The sequence below is a fragment of the Procambarus clarkii genome, chromosome 22 (genome assembly GCF_040958095.1).
Source record: "Procambarus clarkii isolate CNS0578487 chromosome 22, FALCON_Pclarkii_2.0, whole genome shotgun sequence".
NCBI lineage: Eukaryota > Metazoa > Arthropoda > Malacostraca > Decapoda > Cambaridae > Procambarus > Procambarus clarkii.
Window position 1 is genome coordinate 10,999,217 of NC_091171.1, and position 26,696 is coordinate 11,025,912.

Genomic DNA, 26,696 nt, shown 5'->3' on the forward strand with positions numbered 1-26,696 from the left:
TGCGGACTGTGCTCGGGCTGTCCGCTGTAAGCGTGCAGCCTGGAAGAGGCACCGCTGTAGGCAGACGACCGATTCTTTTCTTTTCTTTCGGAAAGCGAGTGCGGTGGCCCGTAGGGCCATCCGTACGGCTAAACGTGAATGTTGGGCATCTTATGTCTCAACAATTACGTCCGAGACCCCTCTGGCCCAGATCTGGAAGCGTATCCGCAAGATAGCGGGTAAGTTCGTTCCCGATGTTTCACCGGTCCTTCACCTCCATGATACTCTTGTGGCGGACCCGTTGCAGGTCGCTTCCGAACTGGGTTCCCACTTTTCTTCTGTTAGCTCTGGTCTTCATCTTCCCCAATCTTTCCTTCTTCGTAAACCTGTCCTTGAGTCTCGTCCTTTAGATTTCTGCACTCATCTTCAGCTTCCCTATAATGATCCCTTCTCTCTCTCTGAACTTCGTTCTGCCCTGGCCTTCTGCGGTTCTACGGCGGCGGGCTCCGATGGTATTCATTATGAGATGCTTCGCCATCTCCCTCCGAGCACGTCTCAGTATTTACTGAGTCTGTATAATCGGATCTGGGAGTCGTCGTCAGTCCCTGAGGACTGGCTCGATGCCGTTGTCCTCCCTGTTCGCAAACCGGGGTCTCTGGGTACTTCCCCTAAGGACTTTCGCCCTATTGCTCTCACAAGTTGTGTCTGCAAACTCTTTGAACGTATGGTTAACGTTCGTCTGATGTGGTTCCTGGAACACCATCACCTCCTCTCCCCTTCTCAATTTGGTTTCCGCAAGTGCCGCAGCACGACAGATGTCCTGGTGAACTTGGAGGTCTATATTCGTACTGCTTTTGCTGCGAAGACCTCCGTTGTTGCCGTCCTTTTTGACCTAGAAAAGGCTTACGACACCACTTGGCGTTATCATATCCTATCTCAACTTCATTCTTTTGGCCTTCGTGGTCATCTCCCTCTCTTTCTCCGCAGCTTCCTCTCTCGTCGTTCCTTTCGGGTGCGCCTTGGTACCGCTCTCTCTCCCTCTTTTCAGCAATACGAAGGTGTGCTCCAGGGTAGTGTTCTGAGCACTACTCTTTTTCTTGTAGCCCTCAATGGTCTTCTTTCCTCTCTTCCTTCTGGTGTCTTCTCCGCTCTCTATGTCGATGATCTTACCCTTTGTTGTCAGGGTGATGATTCGCCTCTCCTTCAACGCCGGCTTCAACTTGCGATTGATGCCGTGTCGTCTTGGGCCACAGGTCATGGCTTCAAGTTCTCTACTTCTAAGACTTGTGCCATGACTTTTACGCGGAAACGGGTTGTTCTTCGTCCCTCTTTGTCACTTTATGGTCATCCCCTTGAATACAAAGATTCCGCGAAGCTTTTGGGGTTATTCCTTGACACTCGTTTGTCTTGGTCTCCCCATATCTCTTACCTCCGTGTTGAGTGCTCTAAGGCCCTTACCCTCCTTCGGGTCTTGCCCCATACTTCTTGGGGGGCAGATAGGCGCACTCTCCTTGCTTTACATTCCTCTCTCGTCCTGTCTAAGCTCGATTATGGTTGCCCTGCTTACTTGTCTGCTTCTCCTTCTACTCTTCGCCGTCTTGATGCTTTGCTCCATACTGGGTTGCGCCTCAGTTCTGGTGCCTTTCGTTCGACTCCCATCCTTAGCTTGTATGTTGACACTGGTTTCCTGTCTCTCCAAGACCGCCGTGATCGCTACTGTCTTCGCTATCTTGCGCGGTCCTTGCAACATCCTTCCTCTCGCCTCTGTCGTGCTTTAACTTTTACCCCTCCTGCGGTTCCTGTTCCTCTTCACCACCTCCCTCTTTCTGTCCGGTTATCTCGCCTACAGGATTCTCTCTCCGTTCGTATTTCTGATGTTTCTCCTCGTGTTGTTCCTTCTTTGCCCCCGTGGAGGGTCCCTCTTCCGCGGTTTTGTACTTCCTTGACCCGTATCACTAAAGCTTTTACCCCTCCTACGGTTCTAAAACGCCTTTTCCTCGAGCACTTTTCTTCACTCCCGCTCCGTTTCTGTCTTCACCGATGGGTCTAAGTCAGCGGACGGTGTTGGCTACTCTGTTGTTTTTCCTGATCGCACTTATATGTGTCGCTTGCCTCCGGAGACTAGCATCTTTACAGCAGAACTTTATGCTATTCTCTATGCACTTCGTCTCCTGCTTTCTCGTTGTCAGTCTTCCTTTGTGGTTGTTGTTGACTCTCGTAGTGCCCTCATGGCTCTCGGGTCCTTTAATCCGGTTCATCCAGTAGTTGTCGAGATCCAGCATTGGCTGTTTCTCGTTCACAGTAAATTTAAGTCGGTTGAGTTTTGTTGGGTTCCCAGCCATATTGGTGTGTCTTTAAATGAGCGTGCGGATGCTGCCGCTAAGGGAGCTGTCCGCTCTTGTCCCATCTCTCGTAAAGGCATTCCGTATTCCGACTTTTACCCAGTTATCCATTCCTCAGTCCTTACCCGTTGGCAGGCTTCTTGGTTGTCTGTTACTGGTAACAAGCTACGTACTCTTAAATGTTGTGTTTCCTCGTGGCCGTCCTCCTTCCACCGTAACCGGCGGTGGGAAACAGCTCTGGCGAGGTTGCGTATTGGCCATACTCGCTTAACCCATGGTCACTTGATGGAGTGCCGCCCTGCTCCTTATTGTCCTAGTTGCATTGTCCCTCTTACGGTCGTGCATGTCCTTCTTGAATGTCCTGACTTCCAGGACGAGCGTGTGTCTTGCTTTCCGACCGCCCCTCGTGGTCACCTGTCCCTCGATAGAATTCTTGGTGACTCGGATACTTTTGATATCGTTCGCCTTATGCGTTTTTGTTCTCGTATTGGCATCCTTGGTGATATTTAGCGCCCTCTGATTATTTTGCGTATTTGATGGTGCTACATAGCCTTCCCGGTTTGGTGCCTTCTTTTGATAATTACTTACTTACTTGGTAGGGATAAGGATTTGGGATGGGACGGGGGGAAAGAATGGTGCCCAACGACTTGGTCGGGATTGAACTCCGACCTGCATGAAGCGAGACACTCTAAAAGTGGTGGTAATGGTTTTAGCATTCCTGGTAGTTGTGGTGGTGGTGGTAGCAGTAGTTGTGTTGCTGTTGTGGTGTGGGTAGTGATGGTGGTAGTGGTGCTGTGGTGATGGTGGTTATACTGGTAGTGGTGATGTTTATTGTTGTCATGAAGATATGGCTTGTTGGGGGTGGTGATAATAGTTTACATATATTAAACAGTTTGGGCGCCAAAGCACTATAGGTTGGTGTTTATAAAACTATTTCATTGGGAAGTTTAAATGCTGGTAAACTGTTTAATAAATGTCAACAAAGGCACCAAAGATTGGGAAAAGGTGTATAGGTTAGTAAGTACTTTCGTAAATACTTGTTGAGTCCCGGCCCTAGGGCCACATTCACGAACCAGTTACGCAAGCACTTACGAACCTGTACATCTTTTATCAATCTTTGGCGGCTTTGTTTACAATTGTTCAACAGTTAATGAGCTCCGAATCACCAGGAGGCTGTTTATAACAATAACAACAGTTGATTGGGAAGTTTTCATGCTTTTAAACTCTTTAATAAATGTAACCAAAGCCGTCAAAGATTGAGGAAAGATGTACACGTTCGTAAGTACATGCGTAACTGCTAAGTGAATCTGGCCTCTGGTTACCAGGTCCGAGTGGTCGCAAGATAACATGTATTTGACATACATTTTTAATATTAATTTAGTTCAGAAATTAAATCACAGAGGAAGTTATTTAAAACATTATAATATTATTGTTTTAAAAATAAACCATATAAACACTATTTATTAAAACAAAGCCAATTTAAAATCAAACGTCGGAAATACATTAGATTATGTAACCCTATATAACCTACACGTTTATGTAGGATAACAGTTACTTTGACCGTCAAAGTAGCAGCCGTAAACGTGTGTTTATATCGCAATGGTTTGATATATAAATGAAAATAATTGTTGAAAAATCACCAAAACGCTGGTTCAAATAACTCCATTGCCTCAAAATTATTTCCATGCATAATATATATTCTACACCATGGATGTAAAATGTCATTCACTCTGGGCACTAGGAGCCTGGAACACCCGACGACCTCCAGCAAGGTCGGCAGACACTGCCAACTGGGCAACAGGCCTAGCCTTAAAAGGGAAGGATTCCGAGGCAACTAACTGCTCCCCAATGGAACTTCCTATACTGGTGGCTGCCACTTGAGCAGAGGAATATGACTCAAGCCGTGTCGTGTAAACTGTTTACCACATTACCATGGATCTAATATGTCGGTCACCTTGGGCACTATTATGTGTGTTTGTAAGCGTGTCTGAATTGCCTTAGCATTTGCAAACGCACATTAATCATATTGTGTAAAAGAATATACCTCGAAAACTGTTTATGTAGGACAGACGTAAATATATGTATTAATGTAGGTTAGCATTGTAACATTCAAACCTACATATCTTGTGGTTGGTTGATCAATAAATCGTTGAACTATATGTCAAATAGATCTCTAACCCTGTTCATGGAGGACAGGAGAAAATATATAAATATATATATATGATATCACTGTAAATGTATGGCCACGTATGTGGTAGGACAAAAACAAACTGTCTGAAACACAGCTTACATCTCATTGTATACAATATATGTGTGTAATTTATTTTCATTATGTATGGGAAGGTTTGATTGTTATCAGTTAGAATAGATAACTTTTGATTATATTATTTAAGTAAAGGTCAGGTAAAAATAATTTTTTGTATGAAATTGCGAATATAAATAATAAAATCTAAATTATTGGTGGTTTCAGACAAAAGTGGACTAAGCAGATCTCCGTTTTCTGTGAGTAATACAATGGGAACTATGAAGTATATGTAAACACTTGTTAGTATGAACCACCACTACTACCACCACCATCACTCCACTAGATCTAAGCACATTGTCCGAGACCTCTTCAATGATAAACAGTGGATGTAAAATCCGAAATATCAGCTTTATGTGATAGACGTATTTTAATGCATCTTAATTCTTTATCCATAAAATATTAGGTTAAGTAAATGTTTACAATTTATAATATTGAATTTTGCAGAAATATAACTTTACATTTAAACATGAAAACAGTATCTTTTTAATGTATAGGGGAGAAAATAGTGCTATAAAAGCCAATATTAGGTAAATCATACAAATATTTGTAATTCAAACATAGGGAACTAAATGTTTCATGAAGCTATCAAACCACATTTACAATTTATTTATATATTTGACTAAAAAGTACATAAACGTAACATTTAAATGTGATAAAGTTTTTGTTAATATATAAGGGAGAAAATAGTACTAGAAAAGAGAATATTTGCCAAATTATATAATTTTTTTACCATTCTTTGATATTATATCTTGGTCAAATGTAAGTAGAACATGATATATCATTCCTATGTGAGAAGCTGCATAACGCGCAAGCCATAGATGACTAAAAACTCTGTGACCCGACCAGGATTCGAACCTATGATGCCCAGTATCATCCCCAAACATTCCCTTCCCTTTCCTACTGTTCTCGTTACTTATCCAATGTTCTGCTGCCCATGTCTTCATGAGTAAATGGTATATGTTCTGTTCCATTTATCTTCCTCCAAATGTCCCACTTTCTCTTCCTGATCTTAAACACCTGTTGGACTCCTTACCAGAGCCTGTGCTCCTGTTGGGTGATTTCAACTGTCGACATACCCTCTAGGGTGATCCTCTGACAAACACCGAGGCCGCCTTCTCGAACCATTTGTCCTATCTTCTTCTATCTCTTCTGAATTCTGGTGAACTCATTCATGTGGACTCACGGACTCGCACCCTTTCCTGTCTTGATCTTTCTCTCTGCTCGTCGTCTCTTTACTTAGATTTCACATGGTGGGTTCTTGATGACCTCCATAAGTGACCATTTCCCCATCCTTGTCACCTTTTTTTCTTTTCACCCCCCCCCCCCCTCTCCTTCCCTAGGTGGCAGTGTGCCAAGGTTGACTGAAATCTATTCACACTCCATGCTACTTTTTCTGACCTCTCCTCTCTGCTTCTCCCTCGAGCCCTCCTCCTCTTTCATAACCATATTCGACGCTGCCCTCCACTCTATTCCTCGCTCTACCTCCCGAGGCACGTGGAAGTGCGTTCCCTGGTGGAATGCGGACTGCTCGGGCTGTCCGCTGTAAGCTTACAGCAGCCTGGCAGAAACACCAACGCCGGCAGACAGCTGATTCTTTTATTTTCTTTCGGAAAACGAGTGCGATGGCCCGTAGGACCATCCGTACAGCTAAACGTGAGAGCTGAAAATCTTATATTTCCACCATCACGTCCGATATTCCTCTCTCGAAGATCTGGAAGAAAATCCACAAGATAGCGGGTAGGTTTGTTCCAGATGTCTCGCCGGTCCTTCACCTCCACGGTACTCTTGTGGCGGATCCAGTAACGGTTGCAACCGAACTGAGTTCCCACTTTTCGACTGTTAGCTCTTTTTCTCATCTTCCTCAATCCTTCCTTCATAAGTTCGTTCTTGAATCTCATCCCTTAGATTTCTACACTCATCTCCGACTTTCCTGTAACGATCCCTTCTATACCTCGAAACTCCAGTCTGCTCTGGTTCTCTACAGCAGTGGGCCCAGATGACATTCATTATGAGATGCTTCGCCATCTCCTTCTAGGAGCGTCCTAATATTTAGCGAATCTGTATAACCAAGTCTGAGAGTCATCGCCAGTCCTTGAGGACTGGCTCGATGCCGTTGTCCTCCCTATTTGGAAACCCGGGCTTTCGGGACATCCCCTCAGGACTTCTGCCCTATTGCCCTCATGAGTTGTCTGCAAACTCTTTGAACGTATGGTTAACGTTCGTCTGATGTGGTTCTTAGAACACTATCACCACCTGTCCCCTTCTGAATTTGGTTTTCGCGTTTGCCGCAGCACAATAGATGTCCTGGTGAACTTGGAGGTCTATATTCGTACTTCTTTTGCTGCGAAGATCTCCGTTGTTGCCATCCTTTTTGATCTTGAGAAGGCTTACACCGCCTGGAGATATCATATTCTGTCCCAACTTCGTTCTTTTGGCCTTCGTGGTAATCTCCCTCTATTCATCCAAAGCTTCCTCTCTCCTCGTTCCTTTCGAGTGAGGGTTGGTACCGCTCTCTGTCTCTTTTCGGCAATACGAAGGTGTACCCCAAGGTAGTGTTCTGAGCACTTCTCTTTTTCCAGGTTGTTCTGAATGGTCTTCTTTCTTCTCTTCCTTCTGGGATCTTCTCTGCTCTCTGTCATCGATCATACCCTCTGCTGTTGAGGTGATGATTTGCCTTTCCTTCAACGGCGGCTTCAACTTGAGATAAATACCGTATCGTCTTAGGCCACTGATCATGGCTTCAAGTTTTCTACAACTAAAATTTGTGCTATGAATTTTACTCAGAAGCAGGTCGTTCTCCGTCCCCCTCTGTCACTATATGGCCACCCCCATTCGTACAGAGATTCTTCTAAACTTTTAGGACTCATCTTTGACACTCGTTTTACTTGGTCGCCCCATATCTCTCTCCTCCGAGTTGAATGGTCTAAGGCCCTTAACTTACTTCAGGTCTTGTCTCATACTTCCTGAGAAGCTGATAGGCGCTCGCTCCTCTCTTTATATTCCTCTTTCGTTTTATCTAATCTCGATTACGGTTGCCCTGCTTACTCGTCTGCTTCTCCTCCTACTCTTCGCCTTCGTAATGCTTTACACCATACTGGGTTGCCTCTCAGCTCGGGTGTCTTCCGTTCGACTCCTGCCCTCAGCTTGCATGTTGACACTGGCTTCCTATTCCTTCAGGACTGCCGCGATTGCTACTGTCTTCGCTATCTTGTGCGGTCCTTACAACACCCTCACTCTCGCTTCTGTCGTGCTTTGACTTTTACCCCTCCTGTAGTTCCTGTTTCTCTTCACCACCTCCCTCTTTCTGCCTGGTTATCTCGCTAGCAGGATTGCCAGAGTGTGATGCTCATTGGGACAGTCATCTGTCCTTTTATAGCCTTGTGCTCCTGCTGCTGTCCTCTCAAATTGTGCTGAACAACTTTTCCTTTTCCTTCTGTTTCGTTTTTTCTCCCCCCTCTTCTCCTATCTGCTTGTTGTTTCCTGCCGACCTTTTGCTTGTTTTGGTTATTCCTTTGGACTACTTCTATTTTGATGCCCGGGTGCTTGATGAGGCATACTCTTGCACCCGTAGAACTGTAGTACCCAACGTTGAGAGCAAGGGGAACCTTTTATTGTCAATCTCTCTTTCGTCACTGAACCCGATCTCGACGGACTGACGGTTCTTAAGGTGGCGTTTGTGGGGCGTATACTCACGACGCACCCCTAGGAGACCCCAGCATGATCGGCGATAGCTTCTTGTTGGGTGTTCTGCCTCTATATGTGGCTCCATGGTGGGTGTGGGGGGCACATTCGTGAATGAATGTTTCTTTTTCGTACCTATGTTGTATTCTGTTTTTCCTTTACCTTCTCAGGTTCGTGGGGGTGGGCGACCAAGCCCCCGAGTCGGTCTGTGTTGGAAGATCGGGCTCTGTAGCCTCCGCTGCACTGGGCCCCGACCTTGCTCCTCCTTTGGCCTCTCTGACTACTTCCCTCGGCTCCCCTCATTCCTCTGTGGTTGGCTCGAGTCCCAAGCCCCCAGTGGTGACTACCTCGTCCCCTGGCACGGCTCATTCTCTAGTTGTAACTACTGTGCCTTTTAACCCCTCTCTCTCTGGGGGGTTCTCAACGCCGTCCTCGACACGGCCGCACTCGCTCGATTCCTTCCCATTCTGATGCCTATCAACCCTTGTTTGGTCCCAATTCGTGGGGCAAATACTTTAATCTCCTCCCTCTTGATTCTGCGCCTCCTGACGATTTCTCCCTCCATCGACATCTTGTTGATTCCGTGGATGCGTCTGTTACCTTCAACCCCACTCGTCTCTGTACACGTGTCATTGCTGTTCCTTCTCAGGATGCAGCTTCCCGCTTGGCTGCCTTATCATGCCTTGGTGAGACCCCTGTTCGGGTCTCAAAGAACGCTCAGTTGAATGCCAGTGTTGGCACTATTCTCCTCCCGCCCCATGTTGCGACTGGTGTTCGGAATTTGCAGGACTGCCACGATGATATTCGGCATATCCTCGATGCCCTGGGCTATTCTGTCCTCCAAGTGGACACGTTTACTCGTCCCTCTCGTGGCCGTTGCCATCGACCCCGTCGGGTTGTGAAGATTACCTTTGATGGTAGGACCCTTCCACCCTCTGTCATTCTTGCTGGTGCCAGGTGCTCTGTCCAGTAGTACATTCCTTCTCCTAGGCTCTGTAACAAGTGCTGGAGGTTTGGGCATGGTGCCCTCCGTTGCTCTGGGACTGTCTCTCTCTGTCCTTTGTGTGGGGGCGAAGTCACTCTAAGTCGGAGTGCACTTCTCCCCAAGATCGCTGCCTCAACTGCGGTGAGGCCCATCCTACCTTCTCCCGTGCGTGTATCCATTACAAGCTTGAGGCAGCCGTCCTCAACTTGAAGCACCGGGAGCGTTTATCTTTTCCTGAGGCGAGGCGCCAGGTTCGCCGGCTCCTGCCTTATGCTAACGTCTCTTATGCTTGCGTGTTGCGCTCTTCCTCTCCTTGTCCTTCCCACCTTCCTCAGACTCGCAACCGTTTCTGGGCCTTGGACCCTGATATGCCCACTGCCCCCTCCTCTGTTCCTTTGAGTTCTGTCCCGAAGGGTCCCCCTCCTGATCCTCTGTCTGGGGTTCCCCTTCTTTCTACCCGGTCTGTCATGTCTCCTGTATCTTCTTCCTCGTCTCCCTCCGATCCTCCTTCCCTTCCTTCTCATCCATCTATTGACTCTCCCCGCCGCCTGTCGGTGCGGGCTGATGTCCATTGCTCTCTCAACGGCCGTCGTGTGTGCTCTTGTTCAGCTTCTCCTGTTGAGACGCTGGAATCCGTTGCCCAGTACGTAGTTGTTGGGACACCGGTCTCTTTAAGTCAGAAGCGTAAGCTTGGCTCCTCTCCTTCCTCCTCCCCGGCAGGTAAGAAGGCCTCACTTTCTTCCTCGGCCCCTACTACTGACTTTATTGCTCCTTTCCCTCCCGTTTCGGTGGTTGCGCGCCCTGTTCCTGCTATGGAGGTTTCTTTGGCCCCTGCTTCCCTCTCGGTTGCTGCCCTTGCTGAGGTGCGCTCCCCTCTTTCTACTCCTCCTCTTCCTGCTGCTGTCCTTGACTGCTCCTCTCTGTTGTCTCTTCCTCGTCCTCCGGACCCCGCCCGCCCACCTCTGGTCTGTTCTCCCGCTTCCTTCCCTCCGTCTTTGCTCAGTTTACCCATGCCCCTTAACCCTGATTTTACTGACCCTGATCCCGACCCTGATCTTCTTTAACATGCTATGTTGCTCTTTCGCCTTTGTTTCTTCCTTGTACTCTGTTGCTGTCCTTTCTCTTCTCGTCGATGTCTATTCTTCAATGGAACGTTCTAGGTTATTACGCCAATTTCCTCGAACTCCAACTTCTGATTTCGCGGTTTTCGCCCCTTTCTGTCTGTCTCCAGGAGCCGATGCTTGGTGCTCGTCCTGGTCACTTTCGTGGCTATTCCTTTCTCTCCCCCCCCCCCCAGCTGTTGCTGGGGCTCCTAATTCTTCTGCTCTCTTGATTCGCTCTGATGTTCCCTTTGTCCCCTTACTTTTTCCTTCGCCTCTCCATTGTTCAGCTGCTCGTATCTTTGTGGGGAAATGGTACACAGTTTGTTCCATTTATCTCCCCCTGAATGTCCCGCTTTCTCTTCCTGATCTGAAACACCTACTGGACTCCTTGCCGGAGCCTGTGCTCCTTGTTGGGTGATTTCAATTGTTGTCATTTCCTTTGGGGTGATGTTCTGACGAACACCCGAGGTCGCCTTCTTGAGCCGTTTAGCCTCTCTTCTTCCCTGTCTCTTCTGAATTCTGATGAGCCCACGCATTTGGACTCTCGGACTCGCACCCTTTCCTGTCTTGATGTTTCTCTTTGTTCATCTTCTCTTTACTTAGATTTCACGTGGCAGGTTCTTGATGACCTCCATGGCAATGACCATTTCCCCATCCTTGTTTCCTTTTTCTCTTTTCGCTCTCCCCTCTCCTTCTGTAAGTGGCAGTTTGCTAAAGCAGACTGGAACCTATTTACCCTCAGTGCTGCTCTCTCTGACCTCTCCCTTCTGCCTCTCCCTTGCTCTCTCCTCCTTTTTCATGACACTGTTTTCGATGCTGCCTTCCGCTCTATTCCTCACTCTTCCTCTCGGGGTCCACGGAAGTGCGTTCCCTGGTGGAATGCAGACTGTGTTCGGGCTGTCCGCTGTAAGCGTGCAGCCTGGAAGAGACACCGCCGTCAGCAGACGGCCGATTCTTTTCTTTTCTTTCGGAAAGCGAGTACGGTGGCCGGTAGGGGCCATCCGTATGGATAAACGTGAATGTTGGGCATCTTATGTCTCCACCATTATGTCCGAGACTCCTCTGCCGCAGATCTGGAAGCGTATCCGCAAGATAGCGGGTAAGTTCGTTCCTGATGTTTCACCGGTCCTTTACCTCCGTGGTACTCTTGTGGCGGACCCGTTGCAGGTCGCTACCGAACTGGGTTCCCACTTTTCTTCTGTTAGCTCTGGTCTTCATCTTCCCCAATCTTTCCTTCTTCATAAACCTGTCCTTGAATCACGTCCTTTAGATTTCTACACTCGTCTTCGACTTCCCTATAACGATCCCTTCTCTCTCTCTGAACTTCGTTCTGCCCTGGCCCTCTGCGGTTCTACGGCGGCGGGCTCCGATGGCATTCATTATGAGATGCTTCACCATCTCCCTCCGTGCACGTCTCAGTATTTACTGAGTCTGTATAATTGGATCTGGGAGTCGTCGGTAGTCCCTGAGGACTGGCTCGATGCCGTTGTCCTCCCTGTTTGCAAACCAGGGTCTCTGGGAACATCCCCTAAGGACTTTCGCCCTATTGCCCTCACAAGTTGTGTCTACAAACTCTTTGAACGTATAGTTAACGTTCGTCTGATGTGGTTCCTGGAACACCATCACCTCCTCTCCCTTTCTCAATTTGGTTTCCGCAAGTGCCGCAGCACAACAGATGTCCTGGTGAACTTGGAGGTCTATATTCATACTGCTTTTGCTGTGAAGACCTCCGTTGTTGCCGTCCTTTTTGACCTGGAAAAGGCTTACGACACCACATGGCGTTATCATATTCTGTCCCAACTTCATTCTTTTGGCCTTCGTGGTCATCTCCCTCTCTTTCTCCGCAGCTTCCTCTCTCGTCGTTCCTTTCGGGTGAGGCTTGGTACCGCTCTCTCTGCCTCTTTTCAGCAATACGAAGGTGTGCCCCGAGGTAGTGTTCTGAGCACTACTCTTTTTTCTGGTTGCCCTCAATGATCTTCTTTCCTCTCTTCCTTCAGGCATCTTCTCCGCTATCTATGTCGATGATCTTACTGTGGGGAAAACTCCAGGCAGCTATTCTCTTTTTTAAATTGACTTTAATAAGATAAAGTTTATCTTATTTATTTTCTTAGTAAGTAAGAATTAATTGAGTGGACTGTATGTACTTGATTAAACTGCCTGAAATTATCTCACAGTTGGGGGGACAATTTGTAGCTTACACCACTTTGAGATGGCTCATTCTTAAACCACAAATTGTTTACCTTATTAATATAATTATATCATACCACATATGGTGGTCTAATCTACTAGTAATAATTACTAATTATGAATACTAATACTACTATAACTAAAAGGGGCTTAGCTGATCCTGTTGAAGGGGCCTGCTAAGGCTGTGTAATTGTAGCATCAATATGGGTGTGGCCCTATGCCTCTTTGTGCCACGTAATGGCGGCTGTGGAGACTACAAGCCCTGGCATACAGCTAGGTACATTATGTGTAAGGCTCAACTGTCTGCTCAGCTTCTTGCTATTCCAAATCACAAATTACCTGTATGAGATGCAAGGAATTAATAACAGTTCCCTAAATATATAATTACAAGTATGACATGGAATATGAGGGTGTTAAATGGGGTACACGTACTTTTGTGGGGTGTTATCCATACATCCTAACCGACTACCTCATAAATGATAAAAATGTGTACACAAATAAATCAAATATATAGTATACTTGGTAAGCCGGTTACAGGATGGCTCTAGTGATAGTACTGGTGTTGTCGTGGTAGTTTGCTTGGGGCAGAGTAAGTCTATCCAAGGCGACTAGTATCACAACACTTCTGGAGCACCCACTTTGTTGCTGTTGTAGTGAGAAGAGCGTGAGAGTGAAGCCCCTCCCTTCCGTGTACCAATGTTATTGTTGGTTCCACTTCTGAACTTAAATTTACATTAACAAGGGAGTCAAGCTACATTTTGGTGTTAGTAATTATATTCAGTCTTATTGAGTACTTTTTGTCAAATTTAGACACAAGACTGTTGTATAAACAGTATTATATTTGTAAATGTACGTGGCGTCTCTGACGTCACGGGATCACCCATTTTCTATTATTAAGGGAATACTGACTAAGGGGATACTATGTTATTATGTGTGTCGGATTCTGACACTTACCCTTTACTGTCAGTGTGATGATTCGCCTCTCCTTCAACGCTGGCTTCAACTTGCGATTGATGCCGTGTCGTCTTGGGCCACCGATCATGGCTTCAAGTTCTCTTCTACTAAGACTTGTGCCATGACTTTTACTCAGAAACGGGTCGTTCTTCGTCCCTCTTTGTCACTTTATGGTCATCCCCTTGAGTACAAAGATTCTGCGAAGCTTTTGGGGTTATTCTTTGACACTCGTTTGTCCCGGTCTCCCCATATCTCTTACCTCCGTGTTGAGTGCTCTAAGGCCCTTACTCTCCTTCGGGTATTGTCCCATACTTCTTGGGTAGCGGATAGGCGCACTCTCCTTGCTTTACATTCTTCTCTCGTCCTGTCTAAGCTCGATTATGGTTGCCCTGCTTACTCATCTGCTTCACCTTCTACTCTTCGCCGTCTTGATGCTTTGCACCACACTGGGTTGCGCCTCAGTTCTGGTGCCTTTCGTTCGACTCCCGTCCTCAGCTTGTATGTTGACACTGTCTTCCTGTCTCTCCAGGACCGCCGTGATCGCTACTGTCTTCGCTATCTTGCACGATCCTTGCAACATCCTTCCTTTCGCCTCTGTCGTGCTTTAACTTTTACCCCTCCTGCTGTTCCTGTTCCTCTTCACCACCTCCCTCTTTCTGTCTGGTTATCTCGCTTACAAGATTTTCTTTCCGTTCGTATTTCTAATATTTCTCCCCATGTTGTTCCTTCTTTGCCCCCGTGGAGAGTAGTCCCCTTTCACAGTTTTGTACATCCTTGACCTACATCACTAATGCTTTTACCCCTCATACGGTTCTAAAACGCCTTTTCCTTGAGCACTTTTCTTCTCACTCGCACTCTGTTTCCGTCTTCACCGATGGGTCTAAGTCTGCGGACGGTGTTGGCTACTCTGTTGTTTTTCCTGATCACACTTATATGTGTCGCTTACCTCCGGAGACTAGCATCTCCACAGCGGAGCTTTATGCTATTTTCTATGTTCTTCGTCTCCTGCTCTCTCGTTGTCAATCTTCCTTTGTAGTTGTTGTTGACTCTCGTAGTGCCCTCATGGCTCTCGTGTCCTTTAATCCGGTTCATCCAGTGGTTGTCGAGATCCAGCATTGGCTGTTTCTTGTTCACAGTAAATTTAAGTAGGTTGAGTTTTGTTGGGTTCCCAGCCATATTGATGTCTCTTTAAATGAGCGTGCGGATGCTGCCGCCAGGAAAGCTGTCCGCTCTTGTCCCATCTCTCATTAAGGCATTTCTTATTCCGACTTTTACCCGGTTATCCATTCCTCCATCCTTACCCGTTGGCAGGCTTGTTGGTTGTCTGTTACTGGTAACAAACTACGTTCTCTTAAAGGTTGTGTGTCCTCGTGGCCGTCCTCCTGCCACCGTAACCGGCGATGGGAAACGGCGCTGGCGACTTTGCATATTGGCCATACTCGCTTAACTCATGGTCACTTGATGGAGCGCCGCCCTGCTCCTTATTGTCCTAATTGCATTGTCCCTCTTACGGTCGTGCATATCCTTGTTGAGTGTCCTGACTTCCGGGACAAGCATGTGTCTTGTTTTCCGACTGTCCCCCACGGTCGCTTGTCTCTCGATAGTATTCTTGGTGACTCGGGTACTTTTGATATTGTTCACCTTATGCGTTTTTGTTCTCATATTGTCGTCCTTGGTGATATTTAGCGCCCTCTGATTATCCCGCACATTTGATGGTGCTACATAACCTTCTCGGTTTGGTGCCTTATTTTTGATAATTACTTACTTACTTTCTGTTGTGTTTGTCATTTCAGTTAATGTTTACAAGTTTTTGAGACAGGATTTGTGTTCTTTGAACTTGTACTTATTTTTTTTATCAAGTTCATTCAATTCTGATGTTTAGTATATCTTCCTTGCATTCCTGTTACTCACCCTGCAAGGAATACATGTAAGGGGCACCTGTCTGTACAGTTGTGTGGTTGAAGTCTTCCGTGAGAGAGTCTAGATCAATTCCTACTTGCAACTGATGCAATCTTCTCTATAACAGTTGTTGTTTTCTCTCGTTGCTTCAAGGGTTATGTACAGCCCTCTACTCTTATCTACAGTAGAGGCGGTTCTCCCAGTTATTCCTGGGAGCGTCCCGGCCAGTAGAGCGGGGCTTACTGGAACGACTGGGTGTGCGTCTCCTGATGTTAAGGGGGCATAAGTAAGGAAATTAAAAGTTGTTTATTTTCTAAAGTAGTGTGGTTATGATTGTATACGGTTTGTCTGGTATCTATGTTTTGATTATTAATATTAACCCAAAGGGATTAAGTGCTGAGTTATGTTCCTTTTACTTGTATTTTTAATTGTACCCTCCACAGAATAGACTGGAGTTTCATTATTTTTAATATAGTTGTTTAATTAACTAATCCTGTAGTTAGCAGTTGTAGGGAATAGGTTAATTAGGAGCTTTGGAAGCTGCTTCTAGGAACACGACTTTATGAAGTGCGAGTGGTAACAATGTTGTCACTCAAACCTTCACCAGGGGAACGTCACTTTTAGCCAGCCGGACGTAGTAACTAAGAAGAATTTGAACATCAGAATAGTTAAATTTTAAGGCATTAGGTACAAGGTTAGTAGACGGGGCACACAGAGCTAGAGCTCACTCCTCGGTGGACACTTAGGTCAGCACTGCTAGAGTGAGGCGAACGTGGCTGATAGGGACAGGACTACGTGACTGCTATGAGAGTCTAGCGGACGTGACTGCTATGAGAGTCTAGCGGACGTGACTGCCATAAGCAAATGATGGCGAGGTGTGACAAGTGAGTGACAGCCTCTTGAAGTGGTCGAGGGTCTCGTGGTCGAGTGACAGCTCACGTGGTCCGGGACCTATGTGAGGAGCGTATCAGACTGTGTCGTGCTTTACTGATAGCGGCTGAGAGGCTTCAGCGGGATGGCTTCAAAAGGTGGGAAGTAACGATGAAAATATTGACTGACAGACCCACAGGAAAACAGCTTGTCGCTTCTCCTGGAGACTTAGGCATACGTCACGAGTATGGCCGGGTGTAAATAGAAACTGCCTCGCATATGTTAACAGATCTTGTGTAATTTCCTCTATCCTTATGGTGTTCTCGAGCTCATCTCACGAAGTGGGTAAACATTAAGCATCTTGCACATGGGAGAGTAGAGAGAACATGCTCAGTGATGGTCAGGTGAGCAGCCCATTGTCTTGATCCGCCACAACGTACAAAATATAAAGTTACTAACCAACCAGAAACATACAAACCCATACAACCAACCTGACCTAACCTGCCGATGCATAGAAATTGTAGATAATTTGTCATAGTACTTTGTAATATGTACGTTGAGGACCATAATGTCCAAAATGAGACGTAGTAGCTGAAAGGCTGGGATACCAATGGGAGAATAGGCCTATACGTGCCAACTGTTGGCCGCCGTACGTCACTTCTGGGCATCTCAACTCATGCATGTGCCAACGGTCGTCGGGAGTCGACGACAGTAACCAAACGCCCTTAATAAATATCACTTAATATTTGACTATGTATAAATGTAAGTGGCCGGGCGCCGCCTCTCCAGCTGCAGCCTGTCCTCCTGGTTACATAGTACTTTTTGTAACTTTGTACACCATCGTCCACACACAGACGTAATGAACAATTAATAGAATTTGGTACTATTCACACGAGTCTGGAAAAAATTTAACTAAAAACAAAATTTATATTTTCCTAGGCCTACTACATCACATACGTACTATATTAGGCCTCAGCGTGTATTAGGCCTAGGATGATTAAATTAGGTAAGGTTTTATTAGGAACAAATACAAAACCTTCTCTAGTTTGTCCAAATTCTATAGTACCAAATTCTACTTTCTAATTGTTCATTATGTCAATATATATACAATGGTCCACATTGTTACGCATACATTAACATGTGTGTTGTTGTGACGTCATATTAACACACGCATGGTGTTGACATATTCACAGATCAGTTGCTGGACCTCCCAGAGTCTGCCTGCCGACGACATTCCAGCTCCGAGGACGACCGGCGTGCCACCACCCTCGACCGTGACTCCCGGGCGCGACCCCACGACAAGGAAAAGAAAGGCCATCGCTCAGCATGGGGCAAGGTAGGTCAGCTGGGGGTTCTCCATTTTCTGTTGGTTACGTTCTTCTCCCAGTTTGACAACATTCTGTTGGAGAACATAACGTGTTCTCTCCCATTGTTCTTTGTAAGACCATAAGTGTGTTCTCCCTGACCAGGTAAAGAACATGATAAGCACGAGGCGGGACAGTGTAAGAAAGAAGTCTACGTCGTCACACCGCAAGTCAACAGTAGATCGGCCAGGCCACGATGCCCACACCGGCGTCACCGTCGAGGTCTCCGCCGCCTCCGACCCAGAGGTGAGTCGATATGTCCTGCCACCCAGTGCTGTCATGTAGGCCCTCTATAAACACGTAGGGTCACGGAGGTCGCTGATGTCTGAGCAGAACACATCCTCTCTAGGGTCAGGTCAGGTCATGGATGATCTCTAGCAGACGTTCGGTAAACATTCCGCTGAGGGCCCCCACCCCTAGTCACAGAAAACTATATTCTGAAAATATAAACTGAAGACGACCTGCAGTCGTCGGGGGGACGACCGCCGGAGGACGACCGTCCGCCGGTCGTCCTCAAAAACTATGTAGGGTCACAGAAAACTATATTCTTAAGTATCATATTATCTCCTGTAAATGTCTTACTCTATGGAATAGTCCAGGTCCTTGCAGCTTTGTGACGGTAACCATGTAAACTCTGCTAAACTAGCCATAACTGAAAAAAAACTGCTGATGTTTATGTTAACTAAATGCAGTTAGGTCATCAGTGGTGTAATTAGGTTAAACAATATTGGGGTTGAGTTTGTGAGCCCATTATGTGCATATATGTGTCTTACTCGTGTACCGTGCTATATAAGTGACCCATTTTGTACACACACGCATGCATCAGCTTCACCAGGAGGCAGGAGTCACACTGCAATTGACTTCAAAAATATCTATTAGATATTCTTAAAGAATATCTATTAGATATGCCTAAATATTGGGAACAGATTGAGGGCTGTAAGTGGTGTCCCAGAATACATGAAGGTATAGGAAAATTGAAAGTAACCAAGATACAAGAAATAAGTAAAAGTGAGTGAAAAATCTGTGTTGGAAAAGTTTATATTTCAAAACAGAAGAATGTCAACACCAAAGATGGCCGCCACCACAGGGGAGGACAACACACCAATAGATAAATGTTTAAAAGGATTCTCAGCACAGGATATAATGAAAGGTTTTCTTGGCAGGCTAGTGATTATTGAGAACCTGCTAACGAATTATGATGAAAAAGTAATTAAATTCGAACAAGAAAATGAAGGTCTCAAGATTGAGCTTTGTAATTTAAAAGTATTTTCCAGCAAGGTAAGAAAATTGCCAGCTTGACTGATAAGGTAAAGAAACAGGAGGTACAAATCAAGGAACTAGTGGAAGCAAATGAGATATGGAAAGAGAAGATTGGTGAATTTGAAAAAATTAACAAGAAAATACACACACATTGTGAGCAACTCAAAGTAACCCTACAGACTAACATGGAGTTAGGCAAGGATATGCTAAAAGGACTTCATTGACAACTCAAATAAAGAAGGTTAATAGAGGACTGGAAAAGTGCTAAGAGGAATAAAAGAAACATGTGTGCAAGTTATAGAAAAAAAAAATGATGAAGGAAATGTGTTTGGATGTAAAGACCAGAAATGACCAACAAGAAGCAAACATTAGACAAGCAATTAGGAAAGAACTGGTTACCAACAGTAAATTAGTACAAGAAAACGCAAATAGAAGTAAGTCCATAATAATTGTTGGGTGTTTAGAAAAGGAAATATTATTGAGGGTGAACAGAGCAGCAAAAGAGATAAAAACCATTGAGAAAATAGTAGGTTTGGGAGAAAGCCTCACATCAAAGTAAAATGTGTGATTTTAAGAGGATAAGAAAATATGAGAAAGACGAGTATCGATCCTTAAGCATGACATTTAATGGAATGAAACAAATGACAGAAGTGCTTAGAAATGCCAGGAAATTGCAGAGTGATGAGCATCGGAAACATTGCTCATTAAGACAAGACCTCTGAAAGGAAGACAGAGAAAAGCTAAAACTAAACCTTGATGAACTAAAACGTCTAAATGGGATTAGAAATGATGAAAGAAATTCTTTATTCTACAAAATGTCAGGGACTAGAAAGCTAGTGAAATGATACATAAAAACAAAGCAACAAAATCATTTGAAGGAAGGAGGAGTAAGCGACAAAAGGAAAGGGAACATATTCCCGAAAATTGCATATACCAACATAGATGGAGGGAGATCAAACATACTATAGCTAAAAGATATAAATCAGCTTAGAGTCCCAGATATTTTCACACTAACAAAGACTAAACTTGAAGAAAACAATTTAAATGAGGTCATATTCCCAAGGGGCTACTCAGTTTGGAGATGTGACAGGAAAACCAGAAAGCGGGAGGAGTGGTTGTGCTGGTGAAAGAACACATTAAGGCAAGAGTTAATAATCGACAACCCTCGAAGTTGACATATTGACATTGCACGTTTGTAATCAGAATGATAAACTGATAATCATAAATGCCTACAACCCACCAGCAAGCAACATGAGGACAAAGGAGGAACTAGATAAATGTGAGGGGCCTCATAATGGTCATGAGAGAGATTATAATAAAAGCAGATAAAGATAAATCACGATTGTTTGTAATGAGGGACTTCAACTTGAAAGCAATAGACTGGGAGGCCTACGGAGCAAGAACGCAGAACATTTGGACAGGCAGACCTAATTCTGGAGACATTCATGTATCAACACGTTGAGCAGACCACATAAATGAGGGAGGGGGATGTTCCGTCTATACTAGGTAATATTAACCAGGAAAGATGAGGATATATTTGACATCCAGTACCTTCCTCACTTGGGAAAGAGTGATCATGTTCTGTTGTCAGTTAAATATGGTTTATGATATAATCTAGAAGTGAATGGGGACATTTAAACAACTGATAAACTTAATTTCAAGAGAGGACACTATGGGGAACTTAGGAAAATCTTTAATTAATTAAATTGGAGACTTGTTTCTAGGCAAGGAAGTAAATGAGATGTATGCCAAAATCTGTGAAATATGTGACGAGGGTACACAAAAAATCATACCAAAACAGATGCAGAACCAGAAAACAGGATTGGTTCAAAAAATTGTGAGAGGGCCAGACAGGAAAAGACAAGAAAATGGGTTCAATATAGGAAGAGGCAAAACCCTCAAACATACCAGCACAACAAGCAAGCAAGAAACAAATACACAGCAGTGAGAAGAGAGGCAGAAAGGAACTTTGAGAAAGAGGTATCAAACGTGTAAAACAGATCTAGGCCTATACTATAAATTCATTAAAAGCAAGCTGCATATAAAGGATAAATCCCAGCACATTGAGAATTGGGAGCAGGTTCACTAAGAATGAAAAAGAAATGTGTGAAAGACTAAATGAACAGTTTGAAAGTGTGTACAAAATGAGGATTTCAGAGATCCAGACGCAATGACAAGTCCAGAACACGCCATAAAATACAGAGGTATCTCAAGACGAAGTGGAAAAATTACTCAAGGAGCTAGGAAGAAATAAAGAAGTTGGACCTGATGGAGTTTCACCTTGGGTGCTGCGAGAATGTGCAACTGAGCAAAGAATTACACTCTAATTAATATTTCAGACATACTTGTGCACAAGAATATTAGCAGATATATGGAGAAAGACGAACATGTTCCAATTTATAAAAATGGTAGCAGAGAAGACCCCTTCTAAATTATAGACCTGTATCATTAACAATCGTGGTAGTCAAAACACTAGAAACAATAGTTAAAGCCAAATTGGTAGAACACCTGGAGAGTAATGACATAATAACGGACAGGCATTATGGATTTCGAACAGGAAGATCCTGTGTAACAAATCTACTTTGTTGTTATGATAGAGCCACAGAGTTACTACAGGAAAGAGGTGGTTGGGTTGACTGTGTCTATCTGGACCTAAACAAGGCTTTTGACAGAGTCCCACGCAACAGGTTGTTCTGGAAACTGGAACATGCTGGAGGAGCGACTGGAAGACTTCAGACATGGATGAAATTTTTCTAAACGACAGACAGATGAGGGGAGTAATCAGTGGCACTGTATCTGATTGAAGGAGTGTTACTAGTGGAGTACCACAGGGTTCAATTCTTACACCAGTAATGTTCATCGTTTACATAAACGATCTACCAGAAGGAATACAGAATTATATAAACATGTTTGCAGATGATGGTAAGATACTGGGGAAGACAGGAGACGCAGGCGATTGTAATGCCTTTCAAATTGATAAGATAAAATACGTGCTTGGAGCGACATGTGGCAAATGGAATTCAATTTGAATAAATGCAATGTTATGAAATATGGAATCTGAGAAAATAGATGACACACAACTTACAAATTATATGGAAAAGAATTAAACAAATAAAGAATGAGATGTAGGGGTGGTTTTGGATTGTAAGCTGTCGCCAGAGGAACACATAAAGAACATTGTGAGAGGAGAGTATGCTTTGCTTTCAAACTTCAGACTTGCTTTTAATTATATGGATGCTGGCTCTCATCTTCCTCAATCTTTCCTTCTACATAAACCTGTCCTTGAATCTCGTCCTTTAGATTTTTGCACTCATCTCCGACTTCCCTATAACGATCCCTTCTCTCTCTCTGAACTTCGGTCTGCCCTGGCCCTCTGCGGTTCTACGGCGGCGGGCTCCGATGGATTTCATTGTGAAATGCTTCGCCATCTCCCTCCATGCACATCTCGGTATTTACTGAATCTGTATAATCGGATCTAGGACTTATGGTCAGTTCCTGAGGACTGGACCGATGCCGTTGTCCTCCCTGTTCGCAAACCGGGGTCTCTAGGGACTTCCCTTAAGGACTTTCGCCCTATTGCCCTCAGGAGTTGTGTCTGCAAACTCTTTGAACGTATGGTTAACGTTCGTCTGATGTGGTTCTTAGAACACCATCACCACCTCTCCCCTTCTCAAGTTTGTTTCCGCAAGTGCCGCAGCACCTCAGATGTCCTGGTGAACTTGGAGGTCTATATTCGTACTGCTTTTGCTGCAAAGACCTCTGTTGTTACTGTCCTTTTTGACCTGGAAAAGGCTTACGACACCACTTGAAGATATCATATTCTGTCCCAACTTCATTCTTTTGGCCTTCGTGGTAATCTCCCTCTCTTTCTCCAAGGCTTCCTCTCTCGTCGTTCCTTTCGGGTGAGGCTTGGTACCACTCTCTCTGCCTCTTTTCAGCAATATGAAGGTGTACTCACCTAATTGTACTCACCTAATTGTGCTTGCGGGGGTTGAGCTTTGGCTCTTTGGTCCCGCCTCTCAACTGTCAATCAACTGGTGTACAGATTCCTGAGCCTACTGGGCTCTATCATACCTACATTTGAAACTGTGTATGGAGTCAGCCTCCACCACATCACTTCCTAGTGCATTCCATTTATTAACTACTCTGACACTGAAAAAATTCTTTCTAACGTCTCTGTGGCTCATCTGGGTACTAAGTTTCCACCTGTGTCCCCTTGTTCGTGTCCCACCCGTGCTGAAGAGTTTGTCTTTGTCCACCCTGTCAATTCCCCTGAGAATTTTGTAGGTGGTTATCATGTCTCCCCTTACTCTTCTGGTGTGCCCCCAAGGTAGTGTTCTGAGCACTACCCTTTTTCTGGTTGCCCTCAATGGTCTTCTTTCCTCTCTTCCTTCTGGCGTCTTCTCCGCTCTCTATGTCGACGATCTTACCCTTTGCTGTTAAGGTGAAGATTCGCCTCTCCTTCAACGCCGGCTTCAACTTGCGATTGATGCCGTGTTGTCTTTGGCCACCGATCATGGCTTCAGGTTCTCTATGTATAAGACTTGTGCTATGACTTTTTACTCGGAAGTGTGTTGTTCTTCGTCCTTCTTTGTTGCTTTATGGTTACCCCATTGTGTACAAGGATTCCGCTAAGCTTATGAGGTTAATTTTTGACACTCGTTTGTCTTGGTCGCCCCATATCTCTTACCTCCGAATTGAGTGCTCTAAGACCCTTACCCTCCTTCAGGTGTTGTCCCATACTTCTTGGGGAGCGGATAGGCGCACTCTCCTCACTTTACATTCCTCTCTCGTCCTGTCAAAACTCGATTATGGTTGCTCTGCTTACTCGTCTGCTTCTCCTTCTACTCTTCGCCTTCTTGATGCTTTGCACCATACTGGGTTGCGCCTAAGTTCTGGTGCCTTTCGTTCGACTCCCGTCTTCAGCTTTAATGTTAACACTGGCTTCCCATCTCTCCAGGACCTCCGTGATCGCTACTGTCTTCACTATCTTGCGCGGGCCTTGCAACATCCTTCCGCACGCCTCTGTCGTGCTTTAACTTTTACCCCTCCTGTGGTTCCTGTTCCTCTTCACCACCTCCCTCTTTCTGTCCGGTTATCTCGCTTACAGGATTCTCTTTCAGTTCATTTTTCTTATATTTCTCCTCGTGTTTTTCCTTCTTTACCCCTATGGAGAGGCCCCCTTCCGCAGTTTTGTACATCCTTGACCCGCATCACTAAAGCTTTTACCCCTCCTACAGTTCTGAAACGCCTTTTCCTTGAGCACTTTTCTTCACACTTCCACCCTGTTTCCATCTTCACCGATGAGTCTAAGTCTGCGGACGGTGTAGGCTACTCTGTTGTTTTTCCTGACAGCACTTATACGTGTCGCTTACTTCCGGAGACTAGCATCTTCACAGCGGAGCTTTATGCTATTCTCTATGCTCTTCGTCTCCTGCTTTGTCGTTGTCAATCTTCCTTTGTAGTTGTCGTTGACTCTCGTAGTGCCCTCATGGCTCTCGGGTCCTTTAATCCGGTTCATCCAGTGGTTGTCGAGATACAGCATTGGCTGTTTCTTATTCACAGTAAATTTAAGTCGGTTGAGTTTTGTTGGGTTCCCAGCCATATTGGTGTCTCTTTAAATGAGTGTGCGGATGCTGCCGCTAGGGAAGCTGTTTGCTCTTGTCCCATCTCTTGTAAAAGTATTCCTTATTCTGACTTTTCCCAGTTATTCATGCCTACATCCTTACCCGTTGGCAGGGTTGTTCGTCTTCTGTTACTGGTAACAAACTGCGTACTCTTAAGAGTTGTGTGTCCTCATGGCCGTCCTACCACTGTAACCGGCGATGGGAAACGGCTCTGGCAAGGTTGTGTATTGCCCCATACTCACTTAACTCATGGTCACTTAATGGAGCACCGCCCTGCTCCTTACTGTCCAAATTGCATTGTCCCTCTTACAGTTGTGCATATCCATGTTGAAAGTCGTGACTTCTGGGACGAGCATATGTCTTGTTTTCTGACCATCCCTCGCGATCGCTTGTCCCTCGATAGAATTCTTGATGAATTGGATACTTTTGATATCATTCGCCTTATGCGTTTCTATTCTCGTATTGGCATCCTTGGTGATATTTAGCGCTCTCAGATTATTCCGCACATTTGATGGTACTACATAGCCTTCCCGGCTTGGTGCCTTCTTTTGATAATTACTTACTTAATTATGTGGATGGTGAAATACTAAAGAAACTGTTAACAACTTTTGTGAGACCAAAATTAGAATATGCAGCAGTTGTATGGTGGCCAAACCTCAAGAAGCGCATCAGTAAACTGGAAAAGATGCAAAGGCATGCTACAAAATGGCTTCCGGAACGAAAAACAAGAGTTATGAAGAGAGGCTAGTGGCGTTAAATACGCCAAAACTCGAAGATAGAAGAAAAAGGTCATATGCTCATCAGTTACAAAATAATAACAGGAATCGACCAAATTGACAAAGAGGAATTCCTGAAACCAGCAACAAGAACAAGAAGACACAGATTCAAGCTAAGGAAACAAAGTTGCCAAAAAAATATTAGAAAGTTTTCTTTTTCAAACAGGGATGGTGGAGGCCAAAACCATCAGTAGTTTCTAAACATTAAGCGGCAAACAGTACAGGGAAGACCAGTTCTGGCAAGACACCACGAGTGTAGCTCTCATCCTGCAACTACACTTAGGTAATATATATATATATATATATATATATATATATATATATATATATATATATATATATATATATATATATATATTATATATGTGTCGTACCTAGTAGCCAGAACGCACTTCTCAGCCTACTATGCAAGGCCCGATTTGCCTAATAAGCCAAGTTTTCCTGAATTAATATATTTTCTCAATTTTTTCTTATGAAATGATAAAGCTACCCATTTCATTATGTATGAGGTCAATTTTTTTTATTTGAGTTAAAATTAACGTAGATATATGACCGAACCTAACCAACCCTACCTAACCTATCTTTATAGGTTAGGTTAGGTTAGGTAGCCGAAAAAGTTAGGTTAGGTTAGGTAGGTTAGGTAGTCGAAAAAACATTATTTCATGAAAACTTGGCTAATTAGGCAAATCGGGCCTTGCATAGTAGGCCGAGAAGTGGGTTCTTGCTACTAGGTACGACATATATATATATATATATATATATATATATATATATATATATATATATATATATATATATATATATATATATATATATAATATATATATTATTAAATATGACCGAAAAAGTAAGATTAATAATTCTAACACGAATTTTCTCAATCTTTCGTACATTACGCTTCACTGTTGGAGGTAAATCAAAAATCAATTCTCCAAAATTCATCTTTATTTCTAGTCTGACGCGACACGGGCGCGCGTTTCGTAAAACTTATTACATTTTCAAAGACTTTAGTTCACAAATACACAACTGATTAGAACTTACGTATCTCCGATTTTATATCTACATTTGAGTGAGGTGGGAGGGGTGATGTGGCATTAACACAAGGCAGAACAAGAGGGGATATTAATAGGGTATTAAAAGTATCAACACAAGACAGAACACAAACAATGGGTATTGAATAGAAGTGTTTGTAGAAAGCCTATTGGTCCATATTTCTTGATGCTTCTATATTGGAGCGGAGTCTTACTCCGCTCCAATATAGAAGCATCAAGAAATATGGACCAATAGGCTTTCTACAAACACTTCTATTCAATACTCATTGTTTGTGTTCTGTCTTGTGTTGATACTTTTAATACCCTATTAAT

At 44.4% G+C, this 26,696-nt stretch overlaps 1 protein-coding gene across 5 annotated transcripts in view; it reads left to right on the forward strand.

Moving 5' to 3' along the window:
• LOC123757090 (microtubule-associated protein futsch) overlaps positions 1-26,696 on the forward strand; it is a 199,481-nt gene that overhangs the window by 63,404 nt on the left and 109,381 nt on the right. For 4 of the 5 annotated variants that reach the window (XM_069329441.1, XM_069329442.1, XM_069329443.1 and 1 more), the window contains exons 2-3: positions 17,499-17,641; positions 17,775-17,915. In XM_069329441.1, the coding sequence (XP_069185542.1) occupies positions 17,499-17,641; positions 17,775-17,915 (284 nt within the window). Of the gene's footprint in view, positions 1-4,799; positions 4,824-17,498; positions 17,642-17,774; positions 17,916-26,696 lie in introns of those variants that run through there. The other variant, XM_069329445.1, reaches the window with a different exon arrangement.